The 23,917-nt window shown below is 42.5% G+C and overlaps 1 protein-coding gene across 1 annotated transcript; it reads left to right on the forward strand.

Moving 5' to 3' along the window:
- Positions 1-287: 287 nt before the first annotated feature.
- On the forward strand, positions 288-22,996 carry jam3b (junctional adhesion molecule 3b). Its single transcript, XM_030782683.1, is given in 9 exon segments — positions 288-382; positions 19,251-19,309; positions 19,460-19,573; positions 19,758-19,910; positions 20,806-21,008; positions 22,035-22,134; positions 22,257-22,386; positions 22,745-22,799; positions 22,902-22,996. Coding segments are annotated over 9 exon segments (945 nt in total). The 3' UTR covers positions 22,938-22,996.
- Positions 22,997-23,917: the final 921 nt, after the last annotated feature.

The following is a 23,917-nucleotide window of genomic DNA, read 5'->3' on the forward strand; positions in this document are numbered from 1 at the left end:
CAAAAACAAGTGTCGCGCAGACGAGTAGATGATGCTCAGAAAACATCTAAACAACACAGTGATGGAAAATGAATTTGTTTACAGATTACTCCTATTCAGAACTATGACTGTAGCTGTTTGTAATCGTGACGGAAATTCACACGTCCCTCCCCAAAACTGGGCAGGCTGAATATTAAAGTAGGTGATGCTCACTGTAGCTATGGGAACCCCGCACAATAGCTATATTCGCATCTCTTTCTCTTTCCTCGGCTAGTCTTTCCATCCTCCCAAAGCGATTTACTTTGCGCATGTACGACTAAACAGACCATTGCATCGACTCCAAGATGGCGTTAACACGTCTGGCTTGTGTTCTGGTCCTCCTATCCATACATTGTAAGTACACGTTTAGATTTTTTTCTCCTTTTTTCTGGCAGAAATGAAAAGAGAAAAGCTTCAAAAAAGTTCTGTTGTTATTTGTTTGAATTCTTTTGAAGTTCTCGCTTGGATCGCAGCGACATCTATGCTCCGTTATCAAATAGAATACTGAAGTGATACTCGAAGTGCCCCTTGTGCCAACTGAACTCTTTCAGCTAACCAGCTAGCTCGGTATTGAAATTGCCAGCTTTATTATACCGTTACTCGTAAGTTGGAGGAGAATTAGTGGTTCTTGTACAGGTAGGAATTTTTACACTAGTAATGGCGACGACTGATCAGTTGATACATTTTAAACAGCTTATATCTTGTTGACGCACTCTTCAGCTATATTGATTCGCTTTGGAGCGTGTTATATCGTTCGCTGGACACAGTCTGTATATCTCTAACCGGCTCTTTCGTTGTTTATCTAACAGTACGGACACACATCACACCAATCCTTTCTCGCGCAGCATAGTTACAGACAGAAGTCGCGAGAAACAAGTTTAAAATTGTCACTTTATTATTCCCTAATATGGTTGTTCGAAACATTAGTGTGTTTAACGCCAAAGAGTTTCGGTAAAATGTCGATTGGGGTTCCACATCACGAGAGTGCGTGATTCATCTCAGACCTGAGACCCTTTGTGAAGTCGAGCGTTGAAAAGTTTGCTTTATTGTATGTAACCAAACTTCCGAAATCGTTAATCTAAAATAACGTAAACTGTAACTGTTTAAAAGTTACTGTTTACTGGGTTATTTGCTTGGCTATTTACATCGTTTCGAAAGATAGAAAACTTGCATCTGTGCGAGGTTGCATTTTTTGGGTTTCCTATGACTACATAGACGATCCGCGGGAGGAGCCGAGCAGTGGCCAGACAGCATGCATTCCCGGGGCGCCGAGAACTAGCGCAGTCAGTGATTTTAAACTGTAGTTAATATAGGCTAATCTTTACCCAAGATTAACATTTTAAGATTTTGAAATGAGTTGACCACATGAGCGAATATTTATTTTATTTATTTATTTTCGTTGGCAGGAATTTGTTTTGACAAATGTGTTGCGGGCTTTCTGCCGACAGACCCTAATTAAATACAAGAGTCAGCCCAGTCTTATCCGATTTGTGTTGAGTTGGCCATACGTTCCTTAATACTAGCCCGAAGTAATGTTATTGGATTACGTTATATGAGTGAGAAACTCTTTAAATATGTTAATAAAGAGTTATGCAAATGTAATGCACCTTTAATTTGATCCGAATGTCCGTTAAACAGTAGGCTACTTTAAATTCACTCAATGTGATTCAAATTCGGCACGGTTCGCTTGCCTTATAGATTTTAAAAACCAAAAGTATTTTCTCTCCCCTCTTTTTTTAATTCAGTGGTTCTGACGGAATGGAAGTTTTGATGTGGACGTAACTCTCGCACGGAAAAAGTGAGGGCCGTAAGCGTACAACAGCGACTGTCCGCTTTCTTTCCTGTCCCTCTAGAATGAAGATAGGTTTTTAATGCGCGCGGCCCCAGCCTAATTAATGACTGCTTTGCTTTTCATGTTAAATTTGCTAAGACTCTTTTTTTTTTCATTTGCAGAATGGAAACATTTTATTAGCCCTTTCATGAGTATTCCTGATCATATATAACGATAGATCAGCGAATATGATGCTGTCGACCTGTACTACTTTTAATATTACTAATACTACTACGTAGTAAAGTTGTGTTTTAGAGTAACTCCAGTTCCTTTTTCGCTTGCTGTGTGGGGGGCTCTCAGTGACTGATATTGGGGACATGGACTGTCTTTACTGAAGCTCTTCAGAGAGTCAGCTGATGGCAGCGGGCATCTGTTTTTGCCGTAAATGTTTGATATGTTTGAAAGCCATGTTTCTAGGAAGAGCTAGAGTAGTCTGGAAACTCTGCTATCTTGTGCCAAAAGCTCTGAGAGTGCCAAAATATGTTGGCGTTGGACAGTGCTCAAGGTGGAACAGAACAAGCATAATATAAACTTTGAGATTACTCTCCACAGTTTTATATGAAGCATCTAGACAAATGAGATCGTCTCCTCCATGTTATATTCTTGTCCACTGTGTCATATCTTCCATTTAATGCTCGTTTGATTGCCTCTGCTCTGAGCCTTCTCCATGCCAGCAAAACTGTCCCATGATTTAGGAGAAAGGGAAAGATTACAACTTTTTAAAATGTATTTAAGTTCCCAGACCACACTCCTAAGGAAGTTGTTTAGAAAAAGAGGAAGTGTTTCGAGATGAAACCTTTCATAGTTCTCCATTCACATCTTAAAAACAAAAGATAGGCCAGGCTTTCTCAGCCAGGCAGTGAGATGGAGATTGATAGGGTTTTTTTCTACACTGCCGAGAGTAACCGATTTACTCACCGGGCAAACTGAACTCTTTTTTCATACAAGAAAAATTATGAGATGGTTATGTGTTGAAAGGAAGTTGACATCAAGTTTAGAAGGTTGGTTTACCAAAGGAGCAGAATTAGACCTTTGCAGGAGAACGGAGCAGAAGTTAGGATGTGATTATCTGGACTTTATATGGGAGAACCAAGTGAGGATGCCCAGCCGCGGCAACTCACCTAGATGGCATCAGAGTCAAGTGGTATATGGTATAAGGTTTTGAGCGACTGGGGGACAGGACACATGTCCAGTGGCGGATGGAGAGTAATGGTCAGAAACAGCTGAGAGGTGGAAGGAGGACAGCTTGCACATGGAGGCAGCAGAAATATCTATGCTGATGGCTGACTCCACAGGTCCACTTCTCATGGGAAGAAGTGTGGAATGTTGTCCCACCAAAAGATAATGAACTGATGTTAGAGTGTATGCCCAGGATCTTGAAAACCCACCCTGTTCCATGTGTCCTTCTACATGATAAAAAGAATTGTGGAGAACCTACGAATCATGAAAATAGTTTAGAGTCTAAACTTTTTTAGCGAAGGGAATTTGAAAGAGATCTGTCTTGTGGTGATCTTTCATAAAGTGGAAATCCATGCTAACCCCACACTGAAATGTGAAGTGTGTTTTTTATTCAGTCCTATCCTACTTTTATTAATTTTTTTTTTTTGGTAAGCAGTGACAGATGCTAGGAGGGGAAGCTTAGAAATAACACATACGTGGTCCAGGAATCCCAGGCATGTGCATGCTCCATATGTCAAAAAGACTGCCATGTGTACGATGGACAATGATCGAAATAGTGTCTGAGTGCCTGCCCAAAACCACGACCACACCCCTCCCCCACAACAAATCAGCGCTGGCTTCCTACTTCGGACTAATTTCATTTATTTTCACCTACAGTTGTTGTTTCACCTTCTTCATAGGAGTTTTCAAGCATAATGACATTTTGAACATGGTTGTAAGTCAATTGCCCCGTTCACTTAGCCATCTAGTGGATATTTACATAGACTATAATGATCCGCATAAACAGCAATGATATGTTTGTGTTATGTTTAGTCTGTGTTAAAGCAATATTCTTTGAAGTAGCTTATCGTGCTTTAAGTTAATGACAGTGTCCAGTTTCCTCTTTGTGGTCATTATCTGTGGTCATTTAGCCTTATGGGAGGAAGTGCCACACTAAAGCACCGGTGGGTTTTAGAGATCACTGCGTCATCTTTCAGACTCAGAGCTATGTCTCAGTTAGAAATTAGCTGATGCCGGACGAGCATGGAGTCTAAGTCATTTTCCTTTCTTAATTGGCTTGATTCATACTCGTAGTCAGATAATATCATATGATTCTATCCATGTTTGCAGCTTGGACACACAAGGCAATTATTTGTTGCGTTTCTTAAAATAGAAATGGCCTGTTTGTCCAATCATCGGACAGCCCCTGGGGGAAAGTAGAAAAACAAATAAACAGAAATACATGGCATTAGACATCACATGTAAATACAGCTGCTGATATTTGAGAGTTAACAAAATTAATAATATCTGATGTGTTTAGAAATGTCAAGAACTACACAGTTGTGTCCACTCTGTTTTGTTTTGTGGGTTTGTCTTCCAACAACGCTGAGCAGTTTATACATGGACAAATGGATCTTCAGCACCTCTGCTATGAATAAATATTCAGGGACCAAAACTTGTTAATATCAACGGCGTCATCGCTGATGTTTCCCTGCCCCTGAGAGGCATGTGGCATTTTCAGCGCCCCCCCCCCAACGCGAGCCTATCATTGCTATGAAGGCTCAGTCACAACAGTCTTCTCCTCACAAGAACTGTTTATGTGACGATGGTTTCCAAACCCCCCATTCTCTCAAAGTGACCTTAGTCAGTGGCAGATAGAGCGTATCAAAACTGTCCATGCAGTGGGAGATGTGTGGGCATCTGCTTTATTCGTTTTATTAAAAGAAGTTGGAGTTCCTTTAAGATGAGTGTTTTTCATTAATCTATGAAGCTTGGAAACAATGCTTGGAAGACATTTGTTGTGCATAAAAAAGAGGCCCTGTCTCTCAGAGGGGATTGTGAATTTATAGAGCGATGGGGTAGATTTGGGTGTGAGCCTTGGTTATGGCTGTTGTTGTGAAAGAAGCTGAAAGCATGCGTAAGTTTGAGCAGTTTCAGATGCTTAAATGCACTCTCGCATGCCGAGAACTTCAGTCCTTAATCAGAGCAGGGAAATCAAGAGTGATTTATCATCAACAAGAGACTCACCATCAAATTATCCTTCATCATTTTTATGGCTCTCCCATGTGTCGTAAACAATAAATCATTTATAGTATCGATCTGCTTGCCGAGAAAAATGATTTTCTCTTTAATTTCTTAGTGGTTTCAATCTGGAGAGAGCAAATGGCATTATTTTTAATAGTTTTTCATGGACATAGTTCCACCCATCTATTTCCTATTTATGTAGTTTAAAAGCTCATGTTTTCAGGGAGGGTATAGTTGTTCAGGGAGGTTACCCTTCTTAAAACAGTGTTGTTCTACCCTAGAATGTATTGTGGACAGGGAGAGATTAGTGAGTGATAAGGAAACAGAAATGGAGCAGCCAGAGAGATGCTTGTTTTCCTCCTTGGGGTAATGAGGGAATCCACTCTGGGTTGAAATCCACCATTAGCACCAGATTTGTGTCGTGTTGATTGGTCAGATTGTGGACAGACCATCTGGCGTACCCTGTGTTAAAGCCTGGTCCTAAGCTAACAGTTCCCACACTTAGACACAAGGCAGACGAGTTTAGAAACAACATAATCTCTCAAAATTACAGCAAATCCTCACAGGAGAATTTATTTCATGTAAATAAAAAAGAAAACCATTTAACTGTATTTTTAGTTAAATAAGCTGCTTGCCCACTCGTCACATTTTTTTGTTACTTGTCCGCCCTGTTAAGGGCTCCTCTCACATGAAAATATTTTGATATTTAAAAAAAGTTGCATTCATGGTTTTGTACAGGAAATCGGTAGGTCGATTAAGTGGTAAGAATCAGTGCAAATAATTAAATACATGAATCAGTCAAGCTGTTAATCAGTTAATTAGTCCTAATCAGTCTGTTTTTGGAAAAATGGTTTAGTTTTCCTGAGATATAATCGGGGTATATTGGGGTATATTCCTCTTTTGACATTTTCTTGATTGAATATTTTAATTGATTGAATATTTCAAGGCAGTTTCTATTATAAAGTCTCATTTTGTGACTCTGTTTTGAGAAGAAGTCTAAATTGGCTGTTTAACATGATTTAGAGTGTTTTCAGAAGGATGTCCCTGAATGACTATGTAATCTCAGTGTTTTCCCGACACTAGACTTGGCTGCCTGTTTATCAAACTCTTATCGGGGCTTATGATTCTCTCCTCAATGACCTTAAAAGGAGTCTGCGAAATTAAACAGCATGAGACATTTCCTGGTGTCCTGTAGGAAACTAGGCTATATCAGACAGCAGCATTTAAGAGGATTTAGCAAGACTTACGAGATTCTTGTAATGCAATGATGTGTCAGCTACGCTAGAGTTCTGCGTGTAATTAAAATGTCTGTCAACCCAAAGCAAGACACAAATGTGGCTTTCTAAGATTTACATGAGGTCTCACAAACCAATTATTTTGACTATTAATGACCTGAAGGCAGAGGGAGCATAATGATTTAGAGGAACGAGATTAAACCAGTGTTGTTTCCAGGACAAGCAAAGTCAGGGTTTTAGTAGATGGTCATAGAAAATAGCTTGCTGACCTTAAACCTCAGATGATAAGAGTAGACCTGCACTGCTCTGCATGTCCAAGATCAGTCATGTGTTTGTCATTTGATGTAAACGGGAAAATATTAGTCTACAGCAGCTATGATGGTAACATTCCACTGTTTGTCTGTAAGGACTGTAGTAGTGCATTCATAGTCTGGGACCTGGCAGTTTGAATAAGGCTCTGAGTGGATTTATGCTGCGGGAGTGACCGGCCTCCACCATATTTTACAACTTCATATTATCATAGCCTGGTAGTGCTGGAGGTTTTTAGTGGTGTTTAATAGAATTCACACCAGTAAAAAGTCCTAGATGAGCAAGTAAGTTTTTGTTTTCTGGTGCCAGGTTCTTTTTCTTTCAAAGTCAGCTCTCATGAAGTGCATTGAGATGAATGGGTGAAATTCAGAAGCAAGCAGTAGAGATCAGATGTAGGGGGTGGGGGGATCAGAGGGCTGGAGAAGTGCTGTCATGCAGCACAAATCGAGGATTTGCTAGAGAAGTGACCTGCTCCAGCCTGGCGAGGCCATGCCACGGAGGCCGGAGTTCTCCCCACACATATGAAATGGAATGGATCACAGACCCATACAGTTCTGTGACTCTCTGAACAAAGCCAACCTGACTGTGTGCTTCTTTAAATATTCAAAGCATAAAGCATCAGAGAAAGAGAAGAGTCAACAAATAATTCATGGGGAAAATCAGGAGGAACGGTGGACTACATACAAACAATGCCTTTTAGTCAGAACATAAAGAAGGATAGATAGGGTCCCACGAGGGCACACACAGTATTTCATCCTTTGGAAGCAAGCTCTCCCCTCACCTCAACCCTCCCAACCCAAAGTTGAGCCCAGCTTTTTGAGTTTTCTTTTGTTTTTGTTTTTTTCTCCATCCAGTTCTGGTTTGAACTGGAACAGTAATCTCACGTATATCTGCATATTCATGGAAATTCCTCTGTCTCTCCTGGAGTTGGTATGTTTGAGCAGAATGCTGGGGCCTGTTGGAACCTCTGCACTCCTGATCCTCTGTGTGGTGCATTCTCAGCTGTGAAGTCATTCTAATGGAACTGACCAACCATGCTGTTTAATTCCATATCACCACCACTCAGGATCAGAGTCACACCCCCCCCCCCCCCCCCCCCCCCCCCGACCCCCATCCTCAACCCCATGTGTCTGTGGGCAATATCCCATTATTTAAGGGAGCATGTTTGCACTGTTCACAGCCAGTGTGCTCACTGGGAGAGATATGCCTGTGATGATGATGATGATGATGATGATGATTATGATGATGATGCTACACTGTCATCAGCCTAAGCACCAGATGTGTTGGAAAGATGCTAGTTCAATGTAGGTTAAACCACTGATGCTTGCTTTGACTGGTTCATCTTGCCTGCAGTTTGAAAGCAGATATATTTCCACTGTATTATGAATGATGGGAGACATTGCTTTGGTGGCACTTACGTTCTTGGGGCTGGGATGATTAATTATGTGTTATGAGCTAAGATTGTATCCACGGTTGGGAATTCCTCATTAGCCAGTTTGGCTTCGGTAGACGGAAGCTATTTCCCTCACGTCAAGGGAACAGGGTTTCCTCCAATTATCTACTATAGAGTTGTTGTTACTGCAGCACTATCACTAAACAATGCAAGGACACAGTCCTCGGCAATGTTTAGACCAACCTAGATTGTTTCCGGTTTGTTTATGTGCTGATTTCAAATCCACCGTGCAGAGGGAAATGTGGCCACGTGGTTCTGGTCCATTCACAGAAAGGCAGTGAACAGAAATGTCTTGACTCAGAACATCTAAGACATAAACAGCCGTCTTCTTCTTTCCTTTGGATGTGACCTTTCATGGCGTAGACCCAAAGCTGACAAATAACAGACGAGGATTCATCTGAAAGGTCTCCATGCTTTTAGAATTTTCTTTCAGGATCAAGCTCCAGATGTTCACGTTTCTTTTCTGTGGAGTTTTTCTTTTTCTGTTTTCCTCTGATCATAGAAGCATCAGATGTGTCTGTAATCTGTTCAGATTAGTCTAAGCTCCAGGTTTGACACTGGTACCCAGGTAATATTGAAACGTTTCTATGAGGAAATCAGGGAAGGAACTACGGAGAGTATTGGAATAGGGATTTTTAATGCTGTTGTGTTTAGCAGTAATATTTCTGCTGTTAAATGCAAAGTACAGTGGTGGGAAGCTCAGTGGTAGTTTCTCACTGCGCCCTTTTAAAACAAGATGCGTCACAACGAGAGCTTGCTTCTTTTCTTGGCTGACTGGAATGTCCGCATTTGTTGTAGATGCCCACAAAACGGGTAGCATTGAGTGCTCCAAATTTTAGCCGATGGAGGGAGTGCAAAGCATACCCCCGTAATGATGGGGTGAGGGGGTGATTCTCATCGGCAGGTGACAGAAGGGATTCTGTGAGCTCGGTCAGTAGTGGCATGAGGCTCAGGCGATCTCTCACTATCCAACACCTCTCTCTCTCTCTTTCTCTCTCTCTCTCTCTCTCTTTCTCTCTCTCTCTCTCTCTCTCTCTCTCTTTCTCTCTCTCTCTCTCTCTCTCTCTCCCACCTGTTCCCCTCCTCCATGGCCTCTCAGACAGCTTGTGATAACTATTTGAGTCTGGGGGTATGCCTTTGAGAACATTTGCTTTTGCTATCTTATCCGCATGGGAATGACTCACTTAAAATTCTTAAAATGCCATTTGAAATTCGCTTAAGATATACTTTTTTGTCAGGTAAAGTACAGCTGTGCTTAGGCAGAATGTGGGTGAAAATGCTCATGTTTTGACTGCTCGCCTTTTTCTTTGAGGTAGACTGCTCGAGACTGACATTTCAGTCATTGCTTTGGTTCCTCCACTTAGCTGTTATTTGTATATTTTACTCTAATGAAACAAAGTGGAATTTGCAGGGGTTTATTTTAAGGCTGAACACACATCAGCTGACCTGCAAGTCCTTTGTACAAATGCATTGAGTTGAACCAACAGCTCTGGAAAAGCTGTGAACAGGGAAAGTTACGACAGTTGCAGGAAGTTTATCTTGCCCTGCAGCCTCACTGGCACATCTGTCAAAACACTCAGTCACCTGTTGCCCGCTGCCTTTACGCTCACACAGGAGCGATGGCCTTCAATCCAACCCAAAACTCATTCTCAAGGCCTCTGCAAATCTTTACTGAAATCTGAAAAAAAACAAAACAAAACGAGAAGAACAGTAACTGTGGACCTCTGTTATAGGTTGCAGTCCTGTAACTTATAATGCTAGAACAGTGGAAACGCTTCTCAGAGTATTCAGCCATATGACAGTTCGGACTAGAGAGTGGAGTGAGGAGTGATGAACTGTGGTGTGTAGTTGGACTGATGGATGGTGATCCTGATTGAAAATGCTAATACATGCTAATTAACCAATCAGAGGACCTGTTTTTCAGTACACTGCTACAGAACACAGCTATAGAAACCATAAGAGAGAACTTGAGTGCGGACTGAGCATCTTTGTAGTAGACAGATAATAGTTTTTGTGGAGAAATAGTGATCTGCTTTGTTTTAATTGCCCATATATGGTATATTCTAAGACTCAGTGCATGTGTTAGAATTTAACTGATTGATGTTGTTTCCTTTTTTGATAAAGAACTTACTGAATATGAGATGAGGGGCCAAAAATAACTGACTGTTTGTAAAGATCAGTTGTAACATTGGGTTCAGCTTTTACGTTGACCACAGATAGTTTAGAGGAGTATTTAGTGACTGACAGTGACTGGAGACTCTAGCCTGGTTACAGGGACAAGTTTACTGGTATTGTTCAACTGGTACAGCAGCCAAGGCATTTGGAGTCACGCCACATGACTGCTTTTGTTCAGGAGCACAAACAAAAGGCAGTTAATAGGAGTTGGGCCGGGGGCACACAGACAATGAGAGGACGGGGATTTGTGCTTAGGCTGATCTATATCTGAATGAGTGTCCTGTGAGCCGGCGTCAGCCCTGTTACGCCCAGTTTATGAGCTTCCCTCTGCTGGCTCAGTGTCTGGTCACTGAACACCACAATTGTGTGGCGGTAGAGACTCTGTGTGTTGTGGTGTTCAGGCCTAGATATCTGGTCTCCCAAACAGACTGTCTCTCTTTTATAGACTAAAGGGAAAGTCTTTTGATTGGAGCACTTCCTTTTGGACTGATATGAACAAACGCTTTCAGGGATATACTACAAAAATGATTTAAAAAGGTCCACACAGCTTTTCAGATCACAGCTCTCCTTGTAATGCAGAACCTTGCCCCATTGCATTGTGGGCAGGCCTTATGGACAGGAAGTGAGCAGGATTATGGGTTTGCCGTTGCTAAATCAACAGGTCTCCCCCCAGCCGTGTGCTGGCATTATTCTGCTGTCAGTGGTGCTTTAGAACGAACAGTCATCTGACACACTGGCCGTGCTGTCCACAATGGACATGCATTGTCCACGGTTGCAGAGTGGGAGCGTTTCCGGGCTACAGCCAGAAAAGGCATTATTCTCTGAACGCTGCCGTCTGAGTGATGCAATTTGGCTGCAGTCAGTGATCTCCAGAGTATTGTCATCCGTTTGTACACATCAGGAATTATCATGGATTTGTGCTTCGCTGAAGGATAGCATTATGGAGGAGTTAATATCATTGCTATAGCTACTCTGTGTGTGTGTGTGTGTGTGTGTGTGTGTGTGTGAGAGAGAGAGAGAGAGAGACAGGGAGTGTGAGTGGGTGTGTAGAGGGGGGTCGGGCACAGAGTTAATGTCTATAAGGCTTCAGATCATTCTCTGAACCCTTCTCAGGGATTTAGCCCCAGTGCTGCTGTTGTATTATCACTGTACATCAACCCAGTGTTGAACCCACTGCGTCAAAGCACAGGTCCAACGGGCTTTCCTCTTCTCGCTGTTCTGTTTTTGCCTTAAAACTGCACCTTTATAATCGGCAGGCTTTCACATCAGATTTTGAACCTGAATAGATTAGCTTCCACTGAGAATGTGTGAGACAGAAAAAGCACTTCCTTTCTTGCAGTCTTTAATCCAAATCTAAATACTTCAGGCAGCCTGCAGTGGAAGCTAAAACAATGTTTTAGCGTTTTAGTGTTTAAGGTAAAAAAAAAAAAAAAAAAAAAAGGAAGAAAAGAAAAATTAGTGGCGGAGACCTTTATATTCGTGGTATTTGGGTGAGGCTCTGCTTGAAATTACATTCCTAATTAGGATTAAGGAAGAGGTCACTCTGCTTGGACTAGAATGTGAGGCATTTGCTGCGAGCAGAGCCAATGCCATCTGTGCTGAGTAGAGCGAGTGGCTAATTCTGGCACAGAGTGGAACACGATTTACAGATTTTCCTTAGAGCAGCTTTGTGAGAATGCAGGATTCTCCTCTCAAAAAAAAAATCCTCTGTGAATTGGGTCTGCTGAATGTGACAAGCTCAAACGGATGAGATATTCCCTTTATTCCATAGATGAGACAGTCTGTATATTCCATGGATGGCATATTTCCCTAGCTTAACTGCATCAGATGTCAAATGTGTTTCAAAACTCCCTTTTCAAAAACACATTTTCTTACACACTTTGACTCCTCTTTAAGAATGGATATTTTAGTGTTTTATCTCCTGCCCAGTGAGACTTAGCTGAAAACAATGAATGGCTGTTCTAAAGAGAGTGAGGGCCAGTACTGGTCTTTGCCAGTGAGGAAGACACAGCAGGAGATGTATCACCCTGGCTTACCTGAAAACGCAACCAATTAGCAGGCAGAGTCGCCCAGGGCCTGTGCTGACAGCCACTATAAATAGCCGCGGTTTCTCCAGCGCTAACCTGTTCTCACGGCGGTGAAGAATCACTCACTGACCTGCCAGCGCTCATTGTCCATCAAGTCAATGCTAACTTTCACTGACACTGGGCTTCCATTTCAATAAGGACTCCAAAACTAGCTATGCAGACCGACACAAATAAAGAGAAAAAGCACACACACACACACACACACACACACACACACACACACACGCAGCATTTGTGTTTGGGTGCATTTACTCATGAGTGATCACTGTAGAATATTTACAGAAAAGGAAAAAATAAACCCACCCACATTTTCTCTGCACACTGTCTGATTATCTTTTGGCATTTCAATGACACTCTTTTTTATTACAGTTGAAATAAACCAGTTATACACCAGGCTGTCTGTAGATGTTGGATAGATGGTCCTTGTGGCAGTGCAGGGAGGTGATTTGGCTGGAATGCAGTATTTTTATGACCCTGTTGTCAAGTTTTAATATCCTTTGTCCTCTGTGTTACGAAGGGCAGGTCAGAAATCTTGGACTCTCCAGCATCTTTCAGGTGCAGAATGCAGTTTTTCTCTTTGCTTTTGTGAAATAATCCAATTAAATGAATTAAATATCAGAAAAAATGAGAGTGATGTGTAGAAAGGATGTGCATATCTCTAATGATTGGTTTTCATTATACCTTTGTTTTTAATATGATACCAGTTGAGGAGTTGGGCGATTATACCTTTGTTTTTAATATGATACCAGTTAAGGAGGTGGGCGATTTGTTAGTGTTTCTGTCCTGTTGCTCAAATGTGGAATTCCATTATTTTGACACAATGGGGCTCTGCCATTGTTCTGTTTAATGACCGCTCATTCACTCCCACAGCCTGAAACTGTGTCAGAAAAACAAAGCTATCCATTGGTGTTCATGAAGGCTTCGGCCATGCGAGAGACAGAGAGATTGACACCAAACAAGGGGCCTTTTTTAAAATAGAAGATTAAAAAGAAAAAGAATCAGATCTTTTCATGTCCAGAGATTTCACGTGACTACAGCGTGAACAGACACTCTCCTCTTCTCCGGCAGTCCACGGCAGAACGATTTTCTGATTTGTTTTCCTGCTTATTCCACTCCCTCTTTTTTTTTTGTACTTTATTTTTATAGAAAATCACAAACAAGTGAAGTTTCAAGTTTCACTTCAAAAAAAAAAAAAAAAGAAATGTAAGATACAGAGAAGACATCTCCAGACCTCTTTATCTGCTGCCTCAGTCAGTCAGAGCTGGACGACTGGAGCTGGCCGTAACCAAAGGCCCTGGTGCTGCCAATGATGCGGCACGTGGGAAAAGCAGAGGTGACTGAGTTGGCCTTGGAGCAAAGACACAGGGGCAGCTGAGGTGGGCACGGAGACTTACACACTCTTTCCAGTGGTGTGCGTGGTCAGGGTAGGCCGCAGGGCGGAGGAAAGCTGGCCTGACGGTCGCTGACGCTGACATGAAATGACATGTTCTCAGGCGCACCGTGACACCGTGGGCCCTTCTGAGCCCGCCCAACCGGAGCAAAGTCTTTGACCTGTGTGGATGATAACAGGGTGGACTCACCCTCACATCCGGCCAGTGACCTAACCCTGAAATACCCAGAGCCAACAGGAGCTGGCCAAATCCAGCCGCGTGCTGTCTCTGAATACCAATGAATGCTAAAGGAGAGAGCCCCAGGGTAAAGATGAACCGTGGAGAATAGGAGCGGGAGGAAAAGGAATGAATATGGCTCGTGTTTGTGGTTCAGCGCCATTGTAATGTGATCTTACAGAAGCACCTGGAATAAGTATTTCTTTTAGCACATATCCTATTGTCTTAGGGGCATGCTACTCCTAACTAAGAGACACACTCTTCAAAGCGCAACCCTGTCACATTTGTCTGGCAGCTGACAGAATATCCGAGGTTTTTTCTCTTTGAAGAGATGGTGCTATTTTTAGCCTTAAAGGAATGAGCGACACCTACAAAGCTGTGTTATCCACCTCCAAATATGGCTTTCATTTTTCTCTAACCTACAACACGGCTGGGCCCATTGTTGATCAGAGAAGGCTTAGGTTGAATGTGATAGTCTATGGCCAAATATGATTTATTTTCATTGCTGTTATTGAGGGTCGTCGGATTACTACAGATGAATTTGATTCAAATATGTGAATGTCAGACAGTGGAGTTTTTTTCCCAGTGCTCTACATAAAGGAGTGTTAAACCCACAAAGCATCTTCAGTAAAGGTCTTGGTGTTTCTATGGTGATAATGTGCAGTATAAATGAAGAGAAATGTCCAGTGAGCCTTCACTATCCTGCTCCTTATAAAGATAAGAGATAGAGCAGACACAAAGGACTTTGTTCCAAATATGAATGCTAGCGCATCAGGGCAGCAGTCTGGACACACTCAAGGTGAAAACTCAGAGAGAACATCCCCATCGTCCTCAGCTCTTACACTAAAACTTCAGTTCACTCAGTCACAGAGTTCAACTGTAGACAAGACGTGACTTCTGTTTTTCTTTCTTTTTTTTCACTGTTTACCTAAGAGGACAGCAGCACCACTTTCCCCTCTCATAGAGAGCAGGTGGACCTGGTAAAACCCCCCGATTATTTGTGAAGGGGCTCACTGGGGTTTTCACACAGCTGTGTCAACTACCAGAGGGACTGGAGCTGCACAGTCTCTCCTGATCCCGCACGAGAAGGAATTCAGATCTACAAAATATTTCACCTTTTCTTTTTTCACTTTTCCACAGTACTTTGATTACCTTCGCAGGAAAGAGAGACAGCCTGTGATAAAATACATTGGTATTAGATAAATATTTTTATTTGGAATAAAGGGACAGGTTTTTCTTGGCCTGGGAACTATCCTCCTTTACTGAATGTAAACAGCCCTGTGTTTTAACACTGCAGTATGTCTTTATTAGCCCCTAACTTAGCTCACAGTTGTCACGCTGTTCACATAGTGTACCTACTCAAGTCGTGGCTAAACATAAAACTACTCTGCAGCACGTCTGAGATGAAATACAAATCGAAAACATCTCCTGTCCTTTCTGGTTGCCTGGAATTGCTGTGAGATGTGGAGCGTTTACCCTCTTCAAATGAGAACAAGTGTTCCTCTTGGCCCTGAGAAAGGCAGCACAATAGCGAGGCCCTGCCGGCGGCAGGCACAGGGAGGGTATTGGACTACATTTACCCAAGTGTCAGTAGAGAATTTGTGACCTCTCCTGCCTGGCTAGATTGTTCAGAGTTACAGCCACGTCAGATCCTTGCAGAGCGGTGGGGGAAGAGTTTGAGTCTGAGGGCGTCTCTCAGCATGAGATTTCTCCCAGGCCTGAGTCACAGTCTCGTTTGACACAATCAGCATATTGGGAGCTGTGGAATCCATCCAGTCCAATCGGAGTGACACTGATGGAGGTTTATAATGACTTGTTCTACGGGCACCAGTTTTTCATGCCTCCTCTCCAGTGGAATCAAATCAATGCGGTGGTTTAAAAATAACGAGGCATATTATCTGGTGTGTGTGCGTGCATGCCGACTGAAGTGGCTATGCTGAGTGCAGTTCCTGGAGCCGTGTAGGAACAGATTCTGCTCCTCTGTGCTTTCTCTGTCCATCACTACTGTCATCATGATGAGAATGAAGAATACGGATGCACATTTTAAATGTTCCTTTCAATCTTAATGATCAAATCATCGATCGTCCAAAAGGTAAATTCCATCGTATAGCTTGTCAATAAACATGTAAGTGATGGAAGATGCAGTACTCCTCCTGTCTCCAGGCTTGGTCTAAAGTGTTTTTTCTTTCATAACACGGTAGACCAAAGGATCTACCATATTGTAAACTCAAGACAATATGTGTCTAGATGTTTAAATTTAGAGGAATCTGCATTGTATCCATTATGAATTTGCAAGCAACACAAAGACATTCGTGTGCCATCAGCGAAGACATTCTCTGATGTGACTAGTCATGCAGGCAAAATATCTGTTCTCCAAAACAGGGTTGTAAGGTTAGGTCACCCAAAGTAAAATGAACTGGTTCAGTCAAACTTTGTGGTGTGCAGTGATTTTTTTTTTTCCCCAAATGGAAACTTTTCATACAGCCAAATTCCTTTCTTTTTGTAGCATGATGGCTGTCCCAGGACGTGATGTGTGTTATAGTTGAAACGGCGTCACACATGGAAATGAAGTGAAAGAGAGCCCCGCCCTGTGTGTAATGTCTTGTATTATTCAGGCCTGTAAAGCTCAGGGTTTTATCATGGCATTATGCTAAGATTATAGAGGAGAAGCTGCCGCACTCCTCTGAAGGAAGAGGTAGAAGATTAAAACTTAGCACAGATTTGTCTCATCTCCCACAGCTGTTTCCGCCCCCCGCCCCCCCCCCCCCCCCCCACCAGTGGGAAGGAAAGTCTGGTGATGAAGGCTTACAGAACAGGGAACACCTGCTTGATCTGAGGGTTTCTCATTATTCCAAAGATGCTGTAAGGAGCTCGGCGAGTGTATGCAGCAGAGTGAACCAGGCCCCGTCTAAAGTAGGCCACGTGTGTTTTCATGTTCTGTCAATCAGAGCTTCCCCAGCTGTGCCCCAGGCTTGCTACTACAGTATAGTCACTATAGTCACAGGTCTTGACTCCCCTACAACACTCCCCAGGGTAGGAGCAGCCAGGATGACAGAGAAATCGCAGGATGTGTCAGAAAGAGAGTGAGGAAGGAGAGAGGAGACACCTGGCTGACGCACACACACACACACACACACACAAACACACGGTCATCATTTCCTACTCACTGACTTAAATACCATCATACATTCTGCAGTTTCCCTCTGCTGACATACAAACACAGAATGACCAGGATGTCATCGCAAAGAGGATGCGTGTGTGTGTGTGTGTGTGTGTGTGTGTGTGTTTTCAGATAGATCTGTATCCTTTTTTGCAACTGAGCTGGTGAATATGGGGCGTTCTTTTCCTGCAGCCTTTGGCGGTTATTTGCTAGTTCATGACAAAAGACAATTGGACAGTTTATCCAGCTTCCCTGAGTTTTCTCTCGGTCACTAACGGAATTAGGGTCAGTTCTGAATTGAACTGATGGTTCATTCCTGCTCAGTTCATGGAGTTCAGTTCAGAGTCCAAGCGTTTAGCTTGACATTGGTATCAGAATTCACTTTGAATTTTAGGAAAGTCTGCAGTCAAGAATGATGTTATCTATGTTTAACAAACACACAGTTCATATAATTAACACACTATTGAATGGAACATTCAGTAGATCAGAGACTGCAGAAAACACATTGTTTTGCAAATGAATTCAGTTCATCGTCCTGTAATTACAATTTAGATTTCTCAGTGGATTTAGCAATTCTAATTCACACTGATGAATTCATTCAGAAATTTGAGTGCAGTGTGTGCCAGTCTATAAAGGTTATCTTTGTGATCGATGTCATGTGGGAACAGCAGTAAAGATGTGCATTGTTCTCCCTGCTGTTTGATGAAGTGTTAGCGTTGACTGTGTGAGGGAATGCTTGTTTCTGAATGGTGTGCAGAGTGGTTTTCTGTCAGACTAGAGTAGAGTCTGGGAGAGAAAGACATCAGAGAAGATGATTTGGTCTGCCTCATCTGGGTCTCCACAGCTTAGTGTGTTATTCACTTCTCTGGCCAAAAAAAGTTCAGTTTTTCCTCAGTTTTGGTGTCATGGTGGTGTTTTGTTTTTTGTTGTTTTTTTTTAAAATCTCTGCACAAAAAATTGAGGACTGTATCAGATATTGTTGAGTTGGGTTTGCTTTTCCAATGTTGTGTGAGGCCTGAGTTGAATGAATTGTATCTGCATAGCTCAGCCATAAAATGCAAGTAGCAACAATTCATAGAAATAATCCTAAGGTTAGTAATGGGGAGGGCCTAATGTTTCAGTGGCCTCTGTCTCTGCCCCTCCCCTTAAAAAAAACATCTTGGAGTAGATTTGCTTTTCAGTATTTTATTGTGATTTAAGATTACCATGGATAGTGGCAGATGATGGATGGAAGGTAGCCTGTAAGCTGTGACGGGCTCAATGTCATCCCTTAGTGACCTGGAGCACTTCAGTATCAGCAAAATCAACAGGTTGGTGTGTGACCAGATGTTGGCAGATGTGTGTAATCTAGCCCTGAATCACGAGCCTCTGGTTAACCTTTAGATTTTGATATTGCTGAGACAATCTGGCAGCTTAACTATGGCACACTCTGACAGTAAAATGCTTTAATCTTACCCATCACTTTTTAATGGCATTCTTGCACAAGATTTTGATGCACACACACATGGCTGAGTTCACTCTTTTCTGTGAGGTGAAGAAGGGATTCAGCTAGGCTCTTGTTTAATCTCCTTTACCACACAATCAGAAGCATGTCTGAGATTCAGTTTTAAGGTCATTTAAGGACCATGAATCATTTGAAACAGAAAGGCTTCCCACATACAAATTAGAGAGTGGTTGCTTCAGGTGATGTAGCTTAATATCACTTCATCTGCTTGGAAGCAAAACTCTATACACAGCAAGTCTCTTTGACTGTGGGGCTATCTGAAGGCACTGGCCGACTGTAGAGACAGTTCTGCCTTTCTGCATTGGAGAACTTTGACCAAAAGGCTGCGCGGCTCTCTGCACGATTATTACCCAGCTGTAAGAGCAGGCTGTTATGTAAAGCCTGTTTGTTCTCAGAGCCACACTAAAAATGGATGGTAACAGATCCTGTTAGCAGTATGCTGGGATGTAAAGAATGTGTTTGGGTGGCGTCGCGTCCCGAGCTTTGGAGTAAATGAAGTTTCGAGAGTTTATTTCTTTGGACCAGCTCATCGGTACAAACATCAGAGAGTATTGCTTCAGAGAAATGAACGAAGGTGTAAATGATCTAGATCTCTTCCTGTCTCTGTCCAGTGACAGTGTTACAGAGTGTAAATGTCATCTCTCTCTCTCTTTCTCTCTCTCATTTTTTTCATTCCAGATTACACCAGGATCGTGGCAGTGACGCTAACCACAACAAATAACAATCCATGGGCCAATGAATTTGAATGTAAGAGCAAGTGAAAAATAAACCCCTCAGTCAACAGTGTGTGACACACAGTACCACACTGCTACTGTAAACCTGTTCAACTTTTCATACAAGAGCGCATGAGGAAAAAGTCTGTTATTAATCGGACCTCTTTGCCTTGTCTTGTTTCAGCGATTGAGCTGTCTTGCCTCATAACATCCATCACGACTCAGGACCCACGAATAGAATGGAAAAAGATCAAGGATGGCGAACCAAGTTACGTCTACTTTAGAAACCAAGTAAAAGGTAATATCTTCATACAGTGTGATTCCATTAGAGATGGTCGGTAAGTGCTGAACACTCTAGCTAGTCGGTTTGGGTCATTATTAGTTCATTTTTTTGTCTTTCTTTCGCGCTGCAGATTTTATGGGGAAAAGTGCATTTGCAGCCTGATCTCTTGTGTTATGGGTTCAATGTTTTTCTACTTTAGGAGACTTGGAGAACAGGGCAAAACTTCGAGAACCTGCCAGTTTAGTGATCTTGAATGCAACACGATCAGACACTGCGCAATACCGCTGTGAAGTCACCGCTCCGAACGACTCGAAATCCGTCGATGAAATATTGATCAACCTGATTGTGAGAGGTGAATAGTAATACTTCCCCACTATGTTACTGCATTAAATCCTCCCAGTATGAAAATCTGTCCTTCATTTGTGTCTCTGAGAACATCACAGTGTTTGTGAGGTGTTTGTGAAGACCAGTGTTTTTCAGATGCAGTGATGAGTGGTGAGACTTGGCTAAAATCCCTCATGTATCTGATGAATGGTGTGTTGTTCACAGAGAGGTCCTGTCAGTGATGGGTTAAACCACCAAATTTATGTACAGCGGCTCCCTAGGGCTGGATTTGAAAAACACTGACATAGACCATCATTCCCTATTGGTTCAACCCTGGTTCATAATAAAAAACACAGAAGTGCCTCACAGTGGCAGAGAATGGAACTGCATGTCTCTGTAGTTTTGACAGGTTCATTGCCATTTCACCTTGGTATTTCAGTCCCTGGTATTATACAGAAGTATGTGAGTAAGTCTTCAGGCCTTTAGCAAAGACCACTTTAAAAACAGTCAACAATACTCTGTCATTGTAACAAATTAAAATTAAACAAATTAAACAAAGTAAGTTGCAGCAGTTTACTGATTGCAATACTGTAAGCTGATACCTGAGTGGCATATCACGGCTGCTCTTTGCCCTTGGCGCGTATTTGAGGATGCTTTCTGTCCTGCCACAGCCTCGGGCGTGGCCCCGGGCTATATGCGGAAAGCTCTGAAACTGCAGCTGAGTCTAATCAAGAGAGCTAAAAGGGGAAAGTGCGGCATGTTCAAGCGCCCCGTGCGCTCTCGGGCAGGTCTGTGTGCATGGCCGTTGTAGGTCACTGACTCTTCTCTATGGGGATGCTGTGCAGGGTGGGAAGGGCTGAAGCAGGACTTGTGTGGACCTCTCACTTCCTCTCTAATGGCCTTTGCTCTGATGTGCCCCACAGTGAAGCCAGTGGTTCCCAAGTGCATCGTGCCCAAGTCGGTACCCGTGGGCAAGTCTGCAGAGCTCCACTGCCTGGAGGAAGAAGGCTACCCCAAACCACAGTACCAGTGGTTCCGCAACAAAGAGGAGATCCCTGTCGACCCCAAGAGCAGCCCCAAGTTCTTCAATTCCTCCTACACCCTGACCACCAGTACGGGAACTCTGGTGAGTGGAGGCGCACGTGGATGTGGCGGAGCGTATGGAGGGCCTGGTGGGCAGTGGGGTGGGAGTGAAGATATTTTAGGGAGCTGGGTTGATGTGTGACTGCCGAGAGTCACGAGGAGAATCTGCTGTCCTCATTTGCACATTCCAAAGCTTCGTGCTCTTCGCCAGTCTCCCCTCAATGGCCTGCCTGTCAACTCGCCCCTCGGTCTGGCTTCTGAAAGGCTTCACTGCCTGTCACTGACTTCCAGGCTGCACCCCAAAGAGGCTTCTCCATGTCTGGTTTACAGTTCACTCGCAGATCCCTCTTCTCCATCTTGTATCCCTGTTGATTAAGGACCATTCCACCAATGCTTTGGTTTGAGCTCTTAATTTTCCACATAGGGAAAGAAAAAGAAGTTTCAGTATTTCAGTCATTTTTGGTTTGTGCTTCTCATGACAACCTTAGACAGCTCTCTCTGGTGTCAAACTCACAGACAACCCATACTAAGCACACTCAGAGTTCATGAAACGCTATACACAGATCTCTCTATAAGCCTTCATATCCCTTCATAAAACTTTACGTCTGATAGTCTGAAGTGGCGTAAGTGAAGTTTTTACTCATTTGTACATGCAAACTTGTTTTTACATACAGTATCCCCACCCCCACCCCCACGCTCTTGGTTTTTACACACACACACACACACACAGGCCGTTGGTTTTTACATACACACACACACACACCGTTGGTTTGTTTTTACATGCACACACACCGTTGGTTTGTTTTTACATGCACACACACGCCGTTGGTTTTTACATACACACACACACTGTTGGTTTTTACATAAACACACACGTGCCCGTTTTTACATACAGATACAGAGACGGAGACACACACATGCCGTTGGTTCTAACGTACACATTCCCATGCCGTTGGTTTTTACATTCATACTTATTTTTACACACACACACACACACTGTTGATTTTTACATACACACACACATGGCTGTGGGTAAGAGTTTTATCATGTTTGCTTTATGTTTATGTAGAAATTTAGTGCTGTCAGGAAGGAAGATGCAGGAGAGTATTACTGCAGAGCCAAGAATGATGCAGGCCAGACAGTATGTGGTCCACAGATGATGGAAGTCTGTAAGTTTTTCTCTCTCTCTTCCTCCCGCTCTCTTTCTTTCATTAACAATCCACTCATGATCCATGATGTGTAGCCTGATGACACAGTGGGGATGACACCTGTTGGTTTCCTCTGTCTCCAGATGACCTTAATGTGATAGTGATCATAGTGGCTGTACTGGTGGTGGTGGGGGTTCTGCTGTGTATAACGGCTGGTATTTGCTGCGCCTATAAACGAGGCTACTTCACTAGTCAGAAGCAGACAGGAAACAAGTAAGTGAAACAGTAATAAAGAAAAGTCATTATTGTTCTCTCAGCACAGTTCATGTTCTCTTAAGCTGGCACTTCTCTCCTCTCTCTGACTCACCTGTTTACAGTCTTATTTCAGCCCATGGGATGACAGTTTTTTTTTTGTTTCTTTGTTTTTTTTCTCAAGCAGTTTAATTTACAGTTGCCACCATATCCACATATTCAGTATTGTGTTAAGTGATTTGTTGTTTTGTTAGTTGTATAGATTGAACAAGCTCAGCAGAAAACTCTAACATTAAAATGAATGATTCTTGATGGCACTCATTGTCTTAAGGGTGTACTGCATGTAAAGGAAATAATATGGTCTGTTTTCCTCTGTTAGTTACAAACCCTCAGCGAAAGGAGATGGAGTGGACTATGTCAGAACTGAGGATGAGGTAAGCCCCCCCTTCAGACGTTCATTTACTGACACAATCTCTCCCCGAATGGCAGCTAAAGCTTCGGACAGCTCTGCTTCATTGACTTTTCCTCTTTTTCAGGGTGATTTCCGACACAAATCCTCATTTGTCATATGAATGATGGAAGGAAATGGAAAGTGAAGGAAGTGTAAACCTTGTGGACAAAATTCTCCCCTCCTCCCCTCAGCTGCCACAGCCTGTGCCTGCCTTATGGGCACGTCCACAACCGCAACACAACTCAAGTTTGCCAAAGGTGACGAGCTCCATGACCCGCGTCTCATGTCGAACGTTTTCTTACTGTTTAACACATCAGATATTTCTCCCCAAATCTCCTTCCTTGCCATTGTTTCCACTAGTATACTGTGGATTTTTTTCCCTTTACAGTAGCAGTCTCTATTTATCTGAGCCTGTCAAAGTTTTTTGTTGTTGTTGGGTTTTTTTTGTTTGTTTGTTTGTTTGTTTTTTGACAAACTGAATATGATACATTTCTAAGTTAAAAAAAAAAAAAATTGCTTCCAGTTTCTCATTTGTATAACTTTCATTTTTGTTTGTTTTGTACCAGCAAAATTTGTCAGACTATTTTTGATGGAATATATTTTAAAATCCTTAGAGAAGAAAAATGTTTACTTTTTTAAATATTTGTAAAATTAACACAGATGCCGGTCTTCTTGTTCTTTCTCCTTTTCAATGATTTGGTTGTGAGGGAAATGAATAACAATCTGAACTGGTATCTACTGTATCTGTCAACATGAACCACTCAAAATCATGAAACAGCACACTCAACATTTGGAATATCTTTTTCCCATTTATTTTTGCAGATGAATTTTTTTGGCATATCCAGTTAAATCCCATTTGGTCTTACATAATCATGACACTGCTGAGATTTAAATGTTAATAGTGTAAACAAGTTCCAGGTTTTTTGTTTGTAGATAGTCTTAGACAGTAAGAATTTCTGAGTCACACCAGCAGAGGGCTGGGAAAACCTGTACAAGACCAGTGCTGTGTAGCCATTCATTTAAGTGTCCTTCTATGCTTGCAGTTTATCTTGTATATAGTGAATATACTGTCCAGAATGGTGTGGGGTTTTTTTTTTCCTT

The sequence above is a fragment of the Chanos chanos genome, chromosome 8, assembly GCF_902362185.1.
Source record: "Chanos chanos chromosome 8, fChaCha1.1, whole genome shotgun sequence".
Lineage (NCBI taxonomy): Eukaryota > Metazoa > Chordata > Actinopteri > Gonorynchiformes > Chanidae > Chanos > Chanos chanos.